The sequence below is a fragment of the Strigops habroptila genome, chromosome 4 (genome assembly GCF_004027225.2).
Source record: "Strigops habroptila isolate Jane chromosome 4, bStrHab1.2.pri, whole genome shotgun sequence".
Taxonomy (NCBI): Eukaryota; Metazoa; Chordata; class Aves; order Psittaciformes; family Psittacidae; genus Strigops; species Strigops habroptila.
The window spans coordinates 62,413,528-62,432,075 of record NC_046358.1 but is presented as its reverse complement, the minus strand read 5'-3'; the positions used below and the strand labels follow the sequence as shown (position 1 = coordinate 62,432,075).

Below are 18,548 nucleotides of genomic sequence, written 5' to 3'. Positions count from 1 at the left end.
TGGGGCAACTGGACAATGGCAATTTGTAATTTTTTTTCCAGATCTCATTTATTTTGATCTGCCACATATTAAATTTTACAACTTGTGCAAATGAATGAACTTTAAAGTTAGAAACACTGCCCAGTTGGACAGAGTGGTACAGATTTTCAAGAAAATTCCTCTCATTATGTGGAGGGGAAATAGAGTCTCAAAGCTATAACTAGATAGCTTAAATTGGTTTAAGTATGTAAAGTGGATTGTTGTGCTTTTCAGGAACTATCATAGAATCATAGAATAGTAAGGGTTGGAAAGGACCTTAAGATCATCTAGTTCCAACTCCCCTGCCATGGGCAGGGACACCTCGCACTAAACCATGTTGCCCAAGGCTCTGTCCAACCTGGTCTTGAACACCACCAGGGATGGAGCATTCACAACTTCCTTGGGCAACCCGTTCCAGTGCCTCACCACCCTCACAGTAAAGAGCTTCTTCCTTATATCTAACCTGAACTTCTCCTGTTTAAGTTTGAACCCATTACCCCTTATCCTACCACTACAGTCCCTAATGAAGAGTCCCTCCCCAGCATCCTTAGAGGCCCCCTTCCCTTACTGGAAGGCTGCTCTGAGGTCTCCACGCAGCCTTCTCTTCACCAGGCTGAAATGCCCCAACTTTCTCAGCCTGCCTTCATATGGGAGGTGCTCCAGCCCTCTTATCATCCTCGTGGCCCTCCTCTGGACTTGCTCCAACAGCTCCATGTCCTTCTTATGTTGGGGACACCAGAACTGTACACAGTGCTCCAAGTGAGGTCTCACAAGAGCAGAGTAGAGGGGCAGGATCACCTCCTTTGACCTGCTGGTCACGCTCCTTTTGATGCAGCCCAGGACACGGTTGGCTTTCCGGGCTGCAAGCGCACACTGAAGCTGGCTCATGTTCAGCTTCTCATCAACCAATACCCCCAAGTCCTTTTCTGCAGGGCTGCTCTGAATCTCTTCTCTGCCCAACCTGTAGCAGTGCCTGGGATTGCCCTGACCCAGGTGTAGGACCTTGCACTTGGCTTAGTTAAACTTCATAAGGTTGGTATTGGCCCACCTCACAAGCGTGTCCAGGTCCCTCTGGATAGCATCCCTTCCCTCCAGCATATCAATGGAACCACACAGTTCTTATTAAGCTGAATAGTTGTATTTAATTATGTGCTGGACACTAATCGATTCAAAAATGCATATGTGTGATGGTGATATCCCTCATGAAATCTGTTCATCCAAGGTATTTCCCGGGTTTTATGCTCTGCTAAATAGGTTGATTCATTCTGCTGTAATGAGGATACCGTTGTGTGGCTTAAATGTTCTTCCATATGGTTGCATTCATAACGTCTTATTGATAGAACTTTTGCGTGCTCTGTCTCTCTCTCTTCCCTTTAAAATCTTGGTTCCATTTTCTCACTCCCAATTGTATGGGTGCAGAATAGGTTCATACACTATTTTAAAACCATAGCCACTGGAGTTGACAAAATTGTGTTGAAATTACTATAGTGTTTGAAGTGTGAAAAGACATATGGGCAGTTGTCCTTTTGCAGCTGACACAGTTAAAGGAGTTGCTCCCCATCCATTCACTGCTACCCATGTAACTTAGATAAAATCCTATGAGTTAGTGTAGTGAACCTTGTAATAATTCAAAGCCAGTCAGCGGGGCTGAAGAGCAGTCATCCAAACTGTAATCAGCACTTGGCTGCTTGTTAGGGGCAGAAATACCTTATTTTACAGGTACTGCTTAAAAATGCAGCAACATGATGGTTAATCTTTTCAAATCTGTGAAATTCATTGACAGTTTAAGAGGTAGATAAATTATTAAATTATAAGTCACTTTATATATAAGCAAGAACCCAAAAGTCCAGGTTTAGATACCCACGAAAGCATTTGGCACCTCAGAGATGTCATGTTCTTCCTTGCCATGCCACTTTCCCTGCCCAGTATGAGAATATTAAGCAAGAACCACCTTAAATTTATGAAAGAAGAATGCGAAGCAGAAAAATGCATGTAAAACTCTACTCACCCCAGTGATTAGGTGCCTGAATTGAAACTACACTGAAGTATTTGCTTATGATCCAGTGTGCCTCATCTGTTCAATGATTTTTGAAACAGCAAATACCACTAAAAGGAAAGGTGCTTGTCCCATGGCAGGAGCCCAGGATTTTTTTTCCTGGTAGGTGGTGTTAACTCCAAGGCTGTGCAGTCATGTTGCATCTTGTCTGCTCCTCCTCTACGTCCAAGAACTTGCATTCTTTTTTGCACTATGGTCTCACTTGACTGAGGGCCCTGCTCAGCACAGCAGGCACCTTGGTGGTCGTGGCATTCCTGATGAATGTGAAAGGTGTCCCTTAGCGTTCCTGCGTGCTGAAAAGATGAAGCTTTAGTCAGGTTTCCGTTTCTTGAAATCAAGAAGGAATGGAGTAAAGAGTTAAAGAAGCTTAAGTAGCTGCTGATGGGTGGGTTGGACGAGTTTTCAGTGTTGACATATGAAAAGTACTTAAACTATTACTTTGGGAATAGCCCTATTGCTTCCGAGGCAAACAAGTGCTACTATTTAATTCCTGCTGTACAAAAGGAGGACACTGCAGTGTTAAAATTAAGCCTATTTATTTGTTGTTTTCTTACAGGAAACAGATTCAAGCTCTTCTAGGACAGTTTAGCCAGTCAGAAGCTTTGTTAATCTCCTCCGGAGTTGAGCCAGGGACTCTAGATGGAGTTCTCTTGGATGCTGGCTGTTCTTCTATGCAATTTGATACACCTGAAAGAGGATTTTCCCTGCAGAAGGATGGACCTTTGGACATGAGGATGGATTGTGACAGGTACCTGTTAATAAAATATTTCTCCTTGACACTCAAAAACTGTGCTCAGCATCGCCCGTGCATTTAATTTCTCCTTAAAATAAAGAATTCTCATCATCAAACCACATTTAATTTCACAGGAGAATACTGCCTTTGTTTTGCCACAAAGCTTTTCTCAATCTCAGTATTTAGAACCCTGGTTATCATCTTTCCCTTCTTTGAAATAAGAGGAATGTTGATGAGTAGTTAAACCAGTAACATTTTTTGTTAACTATGCCATTAAAATTGTACAGTTTTGGTGTGTTTGGAGTTACATCTCACTTTCAGAGCCATGTCTTCCCCCTCTTATTCCTGCAGTTTCTCAGACTGTGCTTGGTCTGCAGGCTCACAACCCCTTAGTGCAGTCCCTTTCCTTTTCTGCTACGCTTACTATTTGTGGAACCTTCACTTGAGCACGTTCAGTTGCTCCCTCAGGAAAGGAGCAGCCTTCCTCTTTTTCTGCAATGGCCATCTGACCCAGTTACTGCTCTCTAAAAGGAAGGTAATGGAAAATAAATAAAATCAATCCCATCCATGATATCTGCCAATTGAAATCAAATAGCAACACTGCTTTTAACACACTGGTATAATGTTGTCTTCCATGCCCGTAGATTTATTGTAAGCTTTCTTTAGCAATATTATAAGCTTCCTTTCACATTCTGTAGGAGGCACATCAGGCTTGCTTACTTATCAAATTAACAATTACTAAATAAATTACCTGTATTTAAATTATTAGAATTGGTTCTAGCATGAAAATCAATGGTGGAACGATAATTTCTTCTTTATGTAGCACTTTTCATCTTCAAACAACCTAATATATTTCTGTAGCCTTCTGCTTTTGATGTGACCAACTAGAGATCTCTGCTGTATAGATGATGCAGTAATTGCCTAATGCATTATGGGGAGAATGAAATTTTTTTTGCATTGTGTTTTGATGAACCTGTAGTCTTAGGAGATGTCATTAGATCTTTCATTGCTCACACAGAGCTGAAGGGAAGCCTCAGCTTCTAAGGAATTATCTTAACACATTCATGTTAAGTCTTAACAGAGCAAATTTCATGATAGTCGCTTTCACCGGTTCTGTGTGAAAAGCTCACGTGATCCTCCTGGGATTGCAAGAATCTGAACTCCAGGCTTGTATTTGTATCGTGAGAATACATACATGGAACAGGAGCATCAGAACAAAGGATACCTGTGGCATAACAAAAGCCTTACCTGACGGTTGTTGCTATGATACTACTTGCCTCTAAGTTTTGTTATTTTTTCTAAGATACTGCAGGAGGGTAGTAAATGCCTGGAAAATATTCTGCACATTCATGTCTTTGTAAAAGAGAATTTAAGTAGGTTGTAGGTTTTTTCTGATTAGTAAACCCACATATGATGGTCATAAAACACCTTGAACTATTTCAACAGCAAAGGGACAAAGATTTAAAAAACAATAAATATGTGGCTTATACTGTTGATATTGTAATAATTCCTGTCACTTGTAATATTAGGTCATTTGTATTCTCTCAAAACAGTACTTGAATATAAATTCTTGTGCCTTTTAGTGAAAAATAAAGTTAAATTATTTTCATGAGCAATTGTTTTTGTAGCAGTAGATGTGAAAGAAAAGATCCTTGAAATCAGTTCTGACTAGAAAACAACATTTAATGCAAGGTGACTAAAAGGAACCCATAAGGGGCAGGTTTATATTTTGAAGCTGGCTAAATGAAAAGTCACACAGCATTTCCATCGTAACATGGTACCGAAATGTATTTTTTTTTTGTCAACTCATTAAGCATAGTTTATCATATGGAAGTTTTAGGTGTTCTAATTGGTGTTAAGGAGCAAACCCCATTTAAAGTGGCAAGAGATAAGATTGAAAAGGTGCAAGCTATCTCTGTTTTCATAGGGTTGCTGTCTCTTATTTGAAAACCTCAAAGGCACTTGTATGCAGTGTGTGTGTTTGACTTTATGTCTCAATGCTACGAAGCTTCACCTCTTGTCAATGAAAACTGACGTCAGTGAACTAATTGGCTCTTCTTGTGCGTAGGTACCCTGACATGCCCACTGCTGCTGATGTTGTGAATGCTTTAGATCAACAGGCGCTTGCGTCCATCCTGAGAACATATGGGGAGGAGAGGCACGCCAAGAAAATTGCTTCAGCTATCGTTCAGGCACGCAGCATATACCCCATCACCAGGACTCAGCAGCTTGCAAGCATTGTTGCAGGTACCCTCATTAATTCTTCACAGTGGCTGAGGAGAAAAAAATATTAATCCCTGAAGTCCCAGAGGGATCTATTTGTACTTGAAAGCATGCAGGATCTAATCCTGCCTATTCTGCTCTGATGTCAGCACACGCTCTCTCTTTCTTTTTTCAGCTCCGACTTTTTGTATTATAGTTTGATGATTAGCCTAATAATAGATTTTACATTAAGTGATTTATCATTTTGCCAACCAAGTTGAAACACAGATTGACAGCAGCCTAGGGAATTCTGTATCCCCACTATTGATAAGCTTTCAAATATCAACGCGTCATATACCTCTCAGTTTTAGATTTCTACATTTTAATATTTTGAAGGAAGTTTCCAATTATGAATGAAACCAGATCGTTTCTGTCTGCTTAAAGAACCAGGAAGCAAAAAGTAAAGCAATACCTAGCTTGCTTCGTCTTGTGAATGCCAACTAGATCAGCCTGAAGCAACTGTTGAAACACTTCATCTTACTTGCTCTTCACTGTAAACAACTTGAACAAAATGCAGTTATGTGGGAACTGTGCTCACATCAAGAACCTTCTTGTTTGTGTTCTCAAGTGAAAATGTTCAAGGAAAAAATTGAAGACACAAATCCTGTTCATTAACATTATAATATGTAATGTTAATTTCTTTTTATATCCAAGAAATTAAATTTACTGGGTCTTCTCACAAACAAGTCCAAGCTGCTGACTCCTTTGAGTACAGACTTTTAAAATGGCTGTCCAGATTTAACATTTACTGAAGAATAGTCTTAAATGTTGTATCATTATCCTGAAGACTTTTTAAAAATAGATTGTATTCTTAAAAAAATTGTGTTACTTAAACTGGAAGTTCACAGGACATACATTTAATGACCAACGAACAAATCAAAAGGTTTGCATTTGTGTAAGTCGTGATACTTTAGCAAAATGTCCAGTCAAACAAGGCCCAATTTTTAGATGATATGGTTAAAGGACCTGGAGACGTTGCTTGCTGTTGTAAGTGCCTGCTGTAAATACAATGAATGTGAAATGTGAGGAACAACCTGAAACAAAGAGATTAAATACTGTGAGTCTTTTATGAAACTTGAAGAGTTACATTTTTAATATAGTCATTGTCATCAACATTATGAACTAATAATGTAGGCTTTTGGCACATGTATCTCATGTTTTTAAAAAACTGCCAATCAACAGTACCATTATTGAGATTGAAGTAACTACATTGCTATGCTAAACGTGTTGTGTTGTAGGCTATGAACAAGCAACTCAATAACTTCTGAAATGATGGTGTGCACTAGCTTAAACTAAGAAAAGCAGAATACTAGTGCATCAAAGACAGAGATTGAAGATCCCTTCATGTTTAATGTGTTGCATCACTTGGTGGTTACTTTCTGTGACAATGAGAAGGATTTTTTGTTCTCACTTTAAACTGTGCTGTATTTCAAGAGCAGCTTGATATGTGAATCAGGTGTGCATCAGATAGTACACATGCCAGAGTCAATGAATCCAGCGCATAGCTGCCAACACAGTAAATATGTATGTTTTGTGGGGTTTTTTTTCAAGTATGCAGATTTTTGAAGTATGCTAAAATGATTTTAGGACTGTTACACTGATCTCTGGGTAGAACTTCTTCCAATTTTAATTTGATTCCTTCAGTAAAGGAACACAGTGGTGGATCCTACTAGTTTTTGAACTGATTATACCTTAAGAAAATTTCTGGTAACTATAATATATTTGTTTAACTTACCATTTTTCATCAATATGTATTCTTATGTAAAGAATATGTAATATGTATATGTAATACAATACATATGTAATATGTATATGTAAAACAATACCTGTGAAGTTATTGAGGTAAGCCAGAGCTCAAGTGGCAGAGACCACAGCTACAGGATCCTCTTGTTGGCACAGCATGAAGAAAACTCCTCACTAACCGGTCATACAGTAAAATCTGTGACCTCCTGTAGTTACATGTCAAGTCCTTTAAAAAATAAAATATTAATTAGAATAATTAAATCTTGCACTTTAGATTTTGCAGACTCTATAAAAGCATGAGGATCTCTCCAGAACAGGATTTTATTTTGTCTAGTATAGGAGCAAGAAAACAAGCAAAAAATCTAGCCAATGTGGCTGGGTATTTGTCTCTTTCTCTACTGGTGTCAGTATCTGAGAATTTATGTATAGTCCATATTTCTTTATAGATTACTATATAGATTTTCTAGAACTCGAAAGTTTGGTGTTAATGGTCCAGCTGATAACCAGGCTACCAAGACAGCTAGATTTGGACTGGAAAAATTAATTTCTATATATAGAATCCTAGACTTCTGGTCTTTCCTACCAAAAGGTTAGAACATGGATTGCTGTTGCTAATTGATTTGGAGATAAGAGCAAAAGATGGATTTAAAAAGCAAACAAACAAACCAGATACAGAACAATCAGCTATGTCTAAAGCATGTATTAGCAAGAGTTACAATTTTAAGGTATAGCTGGAAAAAATATATAAATAGAATTTTAAGTCAAGATTGCCTTAACATAGAGCCTGAAAGATCTCTCTCTTCAACTGTGCCAATGAATAAGGTCCTACAAGAAAGAATCCTAAAGGAAGTTTGGTGATTCTTTTTTTTGTGGGTATTTTTTTTCTACATGTTATCCACAAGGCTTCTGACCTGTTTAAATAAGGAGATGCCTGTGAGCATGCAGTCTGCAGTTCACATGGGGAAAAAGGAGGAGTTTTCTATTCAGTCGTGTGAACATCATCTCTTCTTGCATCACAACTGGACTCCACTCACTGTAGTTTTTACACAGCTATCTGCAATGGTGAACGATCTGTAAGTGCTAAAGATCAGTAGTTCTCAGCTGCAGGGCTGTGAATAGATGTGTGGAAGTCAATTAAGTGCTTCAGATGGCTTTTGCTGTAGCTCATGGAGTTGTTTTGAAACAATGGGTTTAACTCAGTATGCTGGAAAACCAGTTAAAATAGTGAATCTTTTAGAATGTAATTTTAATAATGCTTTTCCCATACAATCTGTGATCTACTTTTACTTCTTTTTAATGAGTAATATACTTTATTATCTAACAGATAGAATTCATTTTTTCTCAGTGATATTTACATATGTAATCTATTAACAGATCATTTTAGGATCATGTAATCACTTGGACTTGAAAAGAATTGATGAGGAGATATTAGACATTTGAAAAGTTTAGAAAGAACTTTAATGGGTAAAGTCGGTCTCAGACTGTTTCACATTTATAGACTTTAATTATCAGTTTGGAATTTGTAATATTGCCTGAATTTCAGATGGGTGAGGATGAGCACTGTGCTGAGGGAGCCTAGACAAAAGGACATTCCTTGCGTCACAGAAACTTATTAAATGCAATGCTAATTCAACAGACAGATTCCTGCAAGCAGGTGCACGATCTGAATTAATTTTTAAACTCTCCCACTCTCACACACTCTGGGGACTTTAATAATTCCTATTGACAGGCACAGCACATTGTTCATTTCATTCACAAGCTTTAAAATTCCAATACATTTCAACACGTGAATCTATTAGATTTTTACAAGTGTGAGTAACATCAGGGCATCCCACACCTAAGAATGATAATTTTTCTCCCTGGGATTCCAAACCAGTCATCTAGCCAGAAGCGTGGTGTTTTTATGAATGAAATTCATTTTACAAGCTTCCCATGCAGTTTTTTATATTTCTGTACATTGTACAGCCTGTTACCAGGAAGGATTTTCTTTTAGTGTCATGGTAATTGGAGGGGGCTGGGTGAGAGATTTTGTGCGTTAGCAGAAAGCACAAATAGGTTTTTATTTAACTATACCAAAGGACTAAGAGTGGGGTAGGAAAATTTTTCACCCCTTGAACACAGATCAAAATCTACTGTCTTCGCTAAAAGCATGAAGGCCAATGTGACAGAAATCACTACTACAGTTTTATTGGTTAATCTCAGCCTCTGAAGACAGACCAGTAGGTCTTTGAACTTGGAAATGGTTAGGTTTTGGCTTTGCTTTGGGGGGGTTATTTGAAGAATGCTAAAAAGTGGCTGCATTTCTTTACCAGTTTCCTGAATATTAGTATTCTGTACCATTATGTATGATCCACAGTACTGTTTATACACATTTAGCTGTGGCCTGTAAGGTTCTATTATATGTCCAGAATATACCTGGGTTTTAATTTATTTTTCTTCAGTGTGTGATAAATTAATTCACAGTGATAAATGAACGTCCCAGTTAATCATCAGAGAGGATTCTTGTAGGAAGATACCAACAACCCTGGCAGGGCAAATGGAGATCCTTCCAAAGACACGGTAGTGTCCCATTTGTGCTGCTAGCCCGAGTATTTCATATCTTTCGCTTACCTATTCAGTATTGCAGTTGGAAAATAGCAGTATTCATGATCAGACTACTAAAAAATCTGGCCAGATATAAACAGATTTTTAGAAAACCAGTCTTGAAGTAGATCTTTATGTCATCCTTGGTTTTTTCAGATAAGATATTTTGGTGACATAGGAGATGAAACTTGCAATATTTTACTAAAATTCCAGTGAGATTGGCTGTAGGATTTTAAACATAAGATCTCATCCTAGGCTTCTGTTTTTATGGTTAGGTTCCAGTCAAGTAGCACAGTCAGTTTTGTACCTAAATTACATTCTGTACTCTTGCAGGTTGGCTTCATTTTTATCTGTGATACTTTTGGAAGCTGAATTACTCTTAGAATATCAGAAATGGATCATTCCCCAGACAACCAGCAGTAGTTTTAGGAAATCCTTAGTCTGCTAAAACATGGTAGTTAAAAATTCTGGATCTGCAGAGGGGTGAACACCAGCTCTGGGCGGGTAGTGGCAGCCCAAAATTAAAAGTATAAAACTGATGCTTTCACGTCACAGCTGTAAATTGTTCAGCAAGGGGCAGGAACTATAGAGGTAGAACTGGAAAAATGTAGCCTGTTTTCTAACCCTAATATAATTTCTAATATCTGATACTTTGTAAGGGAATGATGCTTTTTCATTCCAGTTACAACTGTTTTCCTAAAGTGAGCATGATAATGGTGGGCTTGGATTTGGAAGGGAGGAGGGGAAGAGTGATGTATGCCTTAAATGTTTTTTAAAATAGGCTTAGAAAAAAAGATTTGTTAGAGAGAGATCTGTGAGAGATCTTTTACAAATACAGTACTTTTCTTATTCGAGGTTTCTGTAACTGAATTCAAAAGCTACCTGAGTACCTGATGTTTCAACTTCAAATTCCATTGAAGGAAAACGCTGTTATAACTGAAACCTAAGACAGGTCTTGTGGAGAATATGAAGCTATTTAGTCACTTAGTGCGTGTCCTATGGTGGTTTTGGATGCATTACATGCTGATTTTAAACATTGCTCTCTCATTTAATAACTATTCAAGAGTTCTAAGCATATTACTAGTGTGTCTAGCTGTTAGTTGACCATTTAAAGAAAATTGTTTATTTTTCTTAGCAAAACATTCCTTTATGTTAGACTTCAAGAGACAGTTTTCTTCACACACAAGTAGCAGTCAATGGCAGTTTCAATGATTCCATTTTCAAATAATCAATTTTATGTATGTAAAGAAATACATAAACAGATATTGTGCCAGGTAGTACAAGCTTGGTGTCATTTGGCTTCTTGGGACATCTTGCCTTCTGTGATTTTGAGTTCTCCTTTTAGTTCAGCTCTTTCATCAAAGCAGGCTTTGTGACTCTTAAAATGGGGGTATATATGCTTTTTATGATTTGTAGAAAAGTATAGAGCTTGGTGTTCCCAAAGACAGAAATTCTATTAGCTAGCTAATGTACCTCTTCCTGGAGTTTGTAAGTGATGGAGGAGCCTAGCTCCTGCACGTTAGGTTTATTTGCTCTGTTTTGTAAAACAGAGTTTAAAGCCACATGTTCCTATGCAGTAGATACTGCTGGGAGAAGTTGATCCTGTTGCCACTTTCTGTATTGAAAGGGTGCAGAACCAGGAAGCAGCCACAGTTACGATTGATCTCTTCAGTGAATTCAGGAACTGTTGGCATTAGAGTCAGAGGAGGTAGGGAATGTAGTTGAGAAAATTGAGAATGCAGAAATGCATATTAGGTACATTGCATACATGATAATAGCATCGTTGATAATTATTGAATTTTTAAATCCCGTTATTGGCCTCTCCCTTTGCTGACACTGGTGATTGCTTCTGTGTTTGTGATGCCAAATGCTTAGGTTTTCTGACCTAAGTAAAATCTTACGTTTAAAATTCTTGAGAGTCCCCTAATTATTTTGTGCCAACGTACTGGATTATGATGTTTCTATTCAATTTCTTTTTTTCACTCACCTGTGTAAATGTAAATTTAGTCAACTTGCTTGAGAGGTATCATGTTCTTTTACTCCACTACGTAGAATATCAATTACTTGATTATGAACTGCATTAACTTCAAACTCTCATTGTTTTATTATGTTATAGTTTAGCACTGGCATGCAATTAAGGCATTCTGCTGCATCCAAACCAGCTGTATTGCCTTATCTCTAATGGGCCCTCTTGTTTGGAAAAATAATTCTGTTCTGTTATGCACTAGCATTATTCATTCAGTTTATCTTTACCAGGCTCCTGCACTCACTCACGTAATAGTTTGTAAGTTTACCCAGGTTTCAGAGATGTTGTAAGACTCTTGCATTTCAGTCCCTTTGGTTCATCGGATCTGGCCTCTAGCTTTTTGCTCTATACTCAGATAGTATAGAGCAAGATTCAAGCTGAAAAAGCAATAGCATCAGCCGTGTTTTCTGAATTTCTCAAGGTATTTTTGTGAACATTTGAACACACACAAGTGTAGAGGTCAACAATTTTTAGCCCCAAACAAGGATGTCTCTTTTAAGCTTTAAGTAATTCATGGAAAGATACTTATCACCAGGTAGATGTCTTCATCTTGACTATGCTTTTTTCGCAGGTAGAGATATTTAGAAGGCAACAGTTAAAATCGTTCCCATCATATATTATTATTTTTTTTCCTTGAAAGCATAAAACCAACCACTACCAATACTGAACTGACACTGATTACACTGAGCTGTAAAGTGAGGTTTTGGATAATCTTTATTTTTCCCTATCTTGGTTTCAACCATCATTTTGTATTTTAACTTTGTGAAGCGTTTGGGGAAGGAATTTCTATGAATGATTCTAGGAAAAAAACCCAACCTTCAACCACCAGCCAGCTCAGTTTAAAAGAATTTAATTTCAGCAGTGTGAATTCAAAGCAGGAAAGAAAGATAAATTAGAAAGAAGGAAGCTCACCACTCAGGGTTCAGTTGTAAATACGCTTTCCTTTAAAGTCATCGTACATGCATGGATTCATGTCAGGATAGCAACGTAGAAATAACAAGATATTAACATACACCTTTTAAAATTTCCGACAGGTGCTTTTCCAGCATCAGCATTGTATGCACGGAAGGACTTGCTGCAGAGACCTACGCATGTTGCTACCAAAACTTTCCAAGCTCTGCGAATATTTGTAAATAATGAACTCCATGAACTCCTTATAGGGCTGAAGACAGCTGAGAAGTTTCTAAAACCGGGAGGTCGCCTTGTAGCCCTCTCCTTTCATTCACTAGAAGATCGTATTATCAAACGTTTTCTTCATGGAATAGACATGACAGAGAAGTATAATCTTGGCGCAAAACAAAAGATAAGACAGGCTCTGAAAAATTGCTCCAAAGAAGAAGATACAGAAGAAATATCCCCTGGAAAATCCAATTCAAAGTGGATTTTTATACAGAAAAAAGTCCTTACACCCCAGGCCAAGGATATTCAAACAAACCCAAGAGGAAGGTCAGCCAAGCTAAGAGCTGCTATTAAACTCTAAAACAAAACAGATAATTGTATAATTGTATCATTTCCTTAAATTTTGTTTTCCAGAAGGCTAACTGGAATAGATAGTATCAAACTGAAAAAAATAAATTTAGTGCTGTTAGAAAAGATTTCTTTCTTACCTTTGTGTTTCTTTCTAATTAGGATGTAGTGTCGAGCATCAGAAGGTAAAATAAATGCAGATAGGTGAGTGTCACTAAGTATACAAAAAAGACATTTTTTAAAAAGAGCATCGAAGACAAAGTTTATAGAAATTACAGGTTTGATGTATTTACAGTATTTCCTTTAGATTAAATTCAAAACCCTGATGTTAACAGTCTCAACTCAGTAGCTGATTGAGAGACAGACCCATTTTTATGGGGTTTCACACACCTCAGTTAGATGGCTGGTTTAGTCTAGAGTAAGTTTAAACTAACCTAAGAATTCATGATACCTAAGTCTTTTTTTCTCAACTGACTTGTTGCATGGATGCCTGTGGGGCAAGAGCTAGTACTTAAATAAATAAATTGGTATCGGTATGTAATGTTCTATACAGGAATTCATAAATTTACTTTTACCTTTTTTTTTTTAAATAAATATTTACTTCTTGGAGTGATGACCTGGTTATTTAATGATTATGGATTCTAAATAATAAATGTATCTTGGGAAAAAAAGATACTTAGAATAGCAGTGTTTGCACTTGGGTAGTACAAGCAAGCAGTCAGATTTGTACTTGACCATTTGAATTCCTTCCTGTGACTGTAACTTCTGGGCATAGATGCAGTACAACCTTTAGGTGTGGATGGAATTCTAATTAACCCATCAAGAAAAGGGTGTTGCAGTCTTATGAAGTGTTTTCGTTTGCTGGTGATCATTTATGAAGAGGTGCTACTTAGGTAAGTATTGAATTATTTTATAGAAGGCCCATTGTAACCCTGTTTTCCTATTTGGATGCTATAGGTAGTGGAAGATGTAACAATTTATTTTTTTAGTAAGTCAATATGAATTGGATATTCTAATAAAAGACCATTGTTTTGCTATCTTTGCATGTTAAAAAGGATTGGAAAATAGTGTAAGTTTCAATTCCTTTGACCTCTGATTCATCTCTTCAGGAATAAAAGTTTCAATATTGTTTAATTCCTTGGTAAAGCTGTGTCATGTAATGTGTTCTTAGGTATACATGATAATATCTGTCGCTAATCTGAAATAACATTTGGGTGGTGATGAGCATTTCATTATTTTCTGAAATTTCAATATTTTTCAACTATTTTTCATTCTAAATTCTATTAAATATTAAGTAAAGCATTCCACTTCAAATAATATTACTTACTGTTGGCATCTTAGAGACAAGAGACTGTACCTTAAATAGACGTTTTTTCATGCAAACATTAAATATAAATAGCTAATGTTATTTTTAGCTAAAATTCAATACTGAAACATACTCCAGTTGTAAGCTGGAAAAATTGTACCTCCAGCATGGGCTTGGAAAAGTTGTAGTGCCATGCTGTGCATTCTTCAGGAACACACTTCAGGAAAAGACCATCCAATTACAACAGAAGTATCAGCATCCCATAAATGATATGAAAGCATTGCAATTCCTTATGCTTAAAACAATGATTCAAATCCATCCATTCTCACATCTGATTTCAAAGGCAGTTTCTTATGTTTGTTGAACCTAGTGTAGATCAGGTTTCATAAATACAGTCCCTCGGTTAGGGACAGTAAGAGATTTTTCTTCATCTCTGGGTTGGAGTTGTGCAGCCATGGCACTGCTTCAGTCATTGAGCTTTTCTTTAAGGGACCTGTTTTTCTCAGGGTCATCTCGCTTTCAGCTTTAAACCTAAGGTATGGAGAGTCCTGGAGTTGTAACCTCTGCTTGCCTGAATAAAGAATTTTTTGGGTTTCCCAGGGAAAAAAAAAAAAAAATCTGTCAAAGTATTCTTGTATCTTTAAACATTTTATTTAGTAAGTGAAGTTATGTGAAGGGTGTTAGGTCTTTATGTTCTTACCAGAACACATGCCTACATAGCATAGCTTAAATTACTCTAGCATAGTATATGTGACATGTTAGCAAAACTAAACTTTTTTTTTTTTTACCACCATCAAAAATGGTATTTATGAAGGAGATGGTATCTGGTGGAGGATTAGTCTCGCTGAAAACCAAGTCATGCTGTCAAGATGATACAAATTGTGTATCATTCCTGAAATTTGCCATTCCACCTGAGCAATCTACATTTTCATACAGCTGAATGCAAGATTACCTATCAACAAGAAAAGAGATTGTAGACCATGTTTATGAGGAATTTAGAAACATCTAATGAGTAAAAACATACAATGTGTGAATATTCGTAGAGAATATCAAGTGGTAGTTGTGGAGAGACGATGGTGTTGCCAAACAATACGTGCATGCAAAGCATATTGCTGAAGTATGTATCTTTTCATGTTAGTACTTCAAAGGGTGTGGGGAAACTTTAAAAAGGATCAAAAACCAGCTATGAGACTACTCATATGCATTGTCAACATACTGTCCATTAAAATTATTAGAAAACGTGATTTAATTAGTTAATCCAACTGAATATAAAGAGTTGATATGCTGTTGAAAGTACCTACCTGGTGTAGGGATTTGCACAGTGTAATTGTTTGAAAACTAGATGCAGTTTTCTGTGAATAAGGTTTTTATAGTAAAGACATAGTACTTTATAAAAATACCCTTTTGAAGTATAAACACAATTAGCTGCATTTATAGCCAAAACCCACTATTTCCCTATTTCTTCCTAAAGAGAAAGGATGTTTCGTTGTTTCAGAATGCAGAGACTTGTTTTCAAATAATACAAGGGTTTAATATATTTTCAGGTTCTTTTATTTATTTTTTTTTAAACTATTACGGGTGATTAATTTCTCAGTAATCTTTTACAGTTACATCTGATGAGATTGCCACTTGGCTTGGAAAAATCCCAGTCTGAAACATCAACTTTTGTACAGATGTATTGGTATTTGATGGGTGGAAGGTGGAAGGAGAGAGATTCCTAATGTAGTGTGAACGGGGCAAGTACTTCAGTAAACACTGTTGGCAAGTGAGTCTTCTAGTAGCAAGTATTGGATCAGACTTTTTGCATGCTGCTTTCCAGGGTTGCACTTCTATGATTATTAATGATTCATATGATTGCTCTAATATTACTCTTTGTATTGGAGAGGACATGGTATTAATTGGAGAGTTTATACTCCTAAATAGTGTAACAGCACAATGAGGGAGAACATGAGGAACCGTGCCCTGGGGAAAGGCGACTTGCAGTGGTGGGATGATTGCAATAAGCAGTCTTAGATGCAGATTGCAAGGGATTTTATTTGATTAATTTAAATTTTTAATAACTTAGATATCAGTCAACTCATTGTTTGGAGTATCACTGTACAAAAGTACAGGTGAAAAATGAGATGAGTTTGAGCAAACAGAGAAGTAATGAGCTCATAAGCCAATTTGTTGCTGCCCATTTTACTTAACATCTTTACCTTTAGCAAGAGTAATGAAGGGGTTCAAGCCTGCTTTACTTATGCCCCAAAATCTCTCCAGGAAAGGCCCTTTAGTAGGATTAGGACCATTTACACCTGGATTGCAAACACTGTTTGGTGGTCTCTATATCCATACATTTATATTTTCCTATAGCAGTTGCTTAAAACTAATCTGTAACTTAGAATAATATGCAATTGTATTTCTAAGTCTTTCCAAAGTATATCCAAATGTGGAGGTCTTTTTATACCTAAGGTATACTGAAATTAAAGCTGGATTAATTAAGACTGCAGTGCAACAGTGAATCTTGCAACTAATTTAAATTAATGTAGAACAACTTCTTCCCTCCCCCTGCTGCCAGCCCCTGTAGAAGAGAAAAACACGTTTAATTAAAAAGTGAGAAAAAAGCAGTAAAGTTTGAACACCTTAGAAAAAAAGTAATTATGAGGTTGACATCCAATTTTAACACATTTTCATATATGCAGTGTTCTGTTACTTTTCTGTTCATTGCCTGATTTTACCTGTTTGGGGCTAAGCAGCAGCAGTGTGATAGTTCAGTCTCCATTCATGGATGCAGGGCAGGGTGTCTAGTGGGAAGGTATATACAGTTCTAAATCCAGCTCTATATATTTTTCCCTCTGTCTCCTTTGCAGTTAGGATTGTGTTTATCTTTCTGAATCCTCTGTAAGCTTATCCCAGGGTGAATGAGAGGGAAGGGCTTTCTTTTTTCAGAAAGCTGTAATATGTGTCCATCCAACTTTATTAAAATTAAAGCTGTTGAATATTTGTCATCTTCATATATATTTTACTGATGAAATGCCATGGTTTTCAATTTTGCCGTGTCACATCACTGTCACATCACTAAGACAGGAAAAGGAGCAAATATTTGTTAATGGGAAATCTGAGCTAAAAAACCAGAGCAGGTTTTGATCAGTTGCCTGAATGTCTTGCTGACATAGCTATATTTATAAAAACTAAAACTTTTTCATTGTACCTTGATCTTTAGGCAAATTACACTTTTTCTGATGCTTTTAAAACCTAATTCGATTGGTTGTAACACTGAAAAACAAGCTGAAGTTTTCTGAAATTTATGTTTTCAAATTTAAATGTGACAGCTGGTTTATAGCTGTCTTTTTAAAGAGTAAAACTGGAGATACAGCTCCCTCTGTCTGTCCTGGGAATACCTCTTCTTTGTTCTGTTTGGAGTGCACCTGCAAATGATTATAGTAACAGCATGTTTATTGTCAACATGAAGATACAAGATAAAAACATGTGGGTAACAACTTTTATAGGTCAGTAGTTGTTTTAATTATGCTATCTGGAATTTTAGAGGAATAAAGGGTGAGTCATCTTCTTATCTGAAAACCCTTCAATCAAGATAGCTAATTCAAAAGACAACCCCAGACTTGCGCAGTATGTTTCTCACACATGTAATTTGTTATTAGAATAAAATATATATGTATAAAAGTTCTAGTTATTCTTTAGTGCTCATGGAATTTTGACTGGCATAACATTGGCAAGTGTGCTTCATGTTTTGTTGACATTCATCGAAAAGAAATGTCTATGTTGGTGGAAAAATTTGGATAAACAGTAAAACATGAGGGGATACGACAGATACACAATGAAAATAAATGATGCTACATAAATCACATTTGAGAGTTCATACATCGAGAATACCTGACTAAAACTTAGGGTTTAGTGTACTTCATTGTCATTTGTTCTCGTGCCACGTTAGAGCCTGGATGTGATCCTGATGAAATGTAATCTGCTTTTCACTTTGAGATTTGCCATGGTTTGTATTTGCACTGAATGTATAGTAGAGCTCAGAAAATGTCTCTACTAGGCTAATGATGTTATTAGCAATTAATATTTGCTCTAATTATATTTATTAACATAGCAACATAACATGAGCAAGGTTATATTGCAAGTTAGTAAGTATAAAAAAACCCTCTCAAAGCATTGTGGTGTAACTTGTACACAAAAATGTGTGGAAGCTTAGTAACCTTAGTCACCAGCAATTTAGGCTAGAAAAGCTTTCGAAATTCAAACTGTGTTTTAAGCTCATTTCTACATACCTTTCCTGTTAATGGTATATTTATTTTTTCTTAATCAGAAGTAGTTACATGGTTAAGGTCACTTCTCATAGACTTTGTGAAGA

General features: G+C 36.7%; 1 protein-coding gene across 3 annotated transcripts in view; it reads left to right on the top strand.

Moving 5' to 3' along the window:
• METTL15 (methyltransferase like 15) overlaps positions 1 to 18,548 on the top strand; it is a 127,954-nt gene that overhangs the window by 86,090 nt on the left and 23,316 nt on the right. For 2 of the 3 annotated variants that reach the window (XM_030483046.1, XM_030483047.1), the window contains exons 4-6: positions 2,631 to 2,822; positions 4,876 to 5,054; positions 12,456 to 14,750. In XM_030483046.1, the coding sequence (XP_030338906.1) occupies positions 2,631 to 2,822; positions 4,876 to 5,054; positions 12,456 to 12,901 (817 nt within the window). In that variant the 3' untranslated portion in view covers positions 12,902 to 14,750. Of the gene's footprint in view, positions 1 to 2,630; positions 2,823 to 4,875; positions 5,055 to 12,455; positions 14,751 to 18,548 lie in introns of those variants that run through there. The other variant, XR_003990971.1, reaches the window with a different exon arrangement.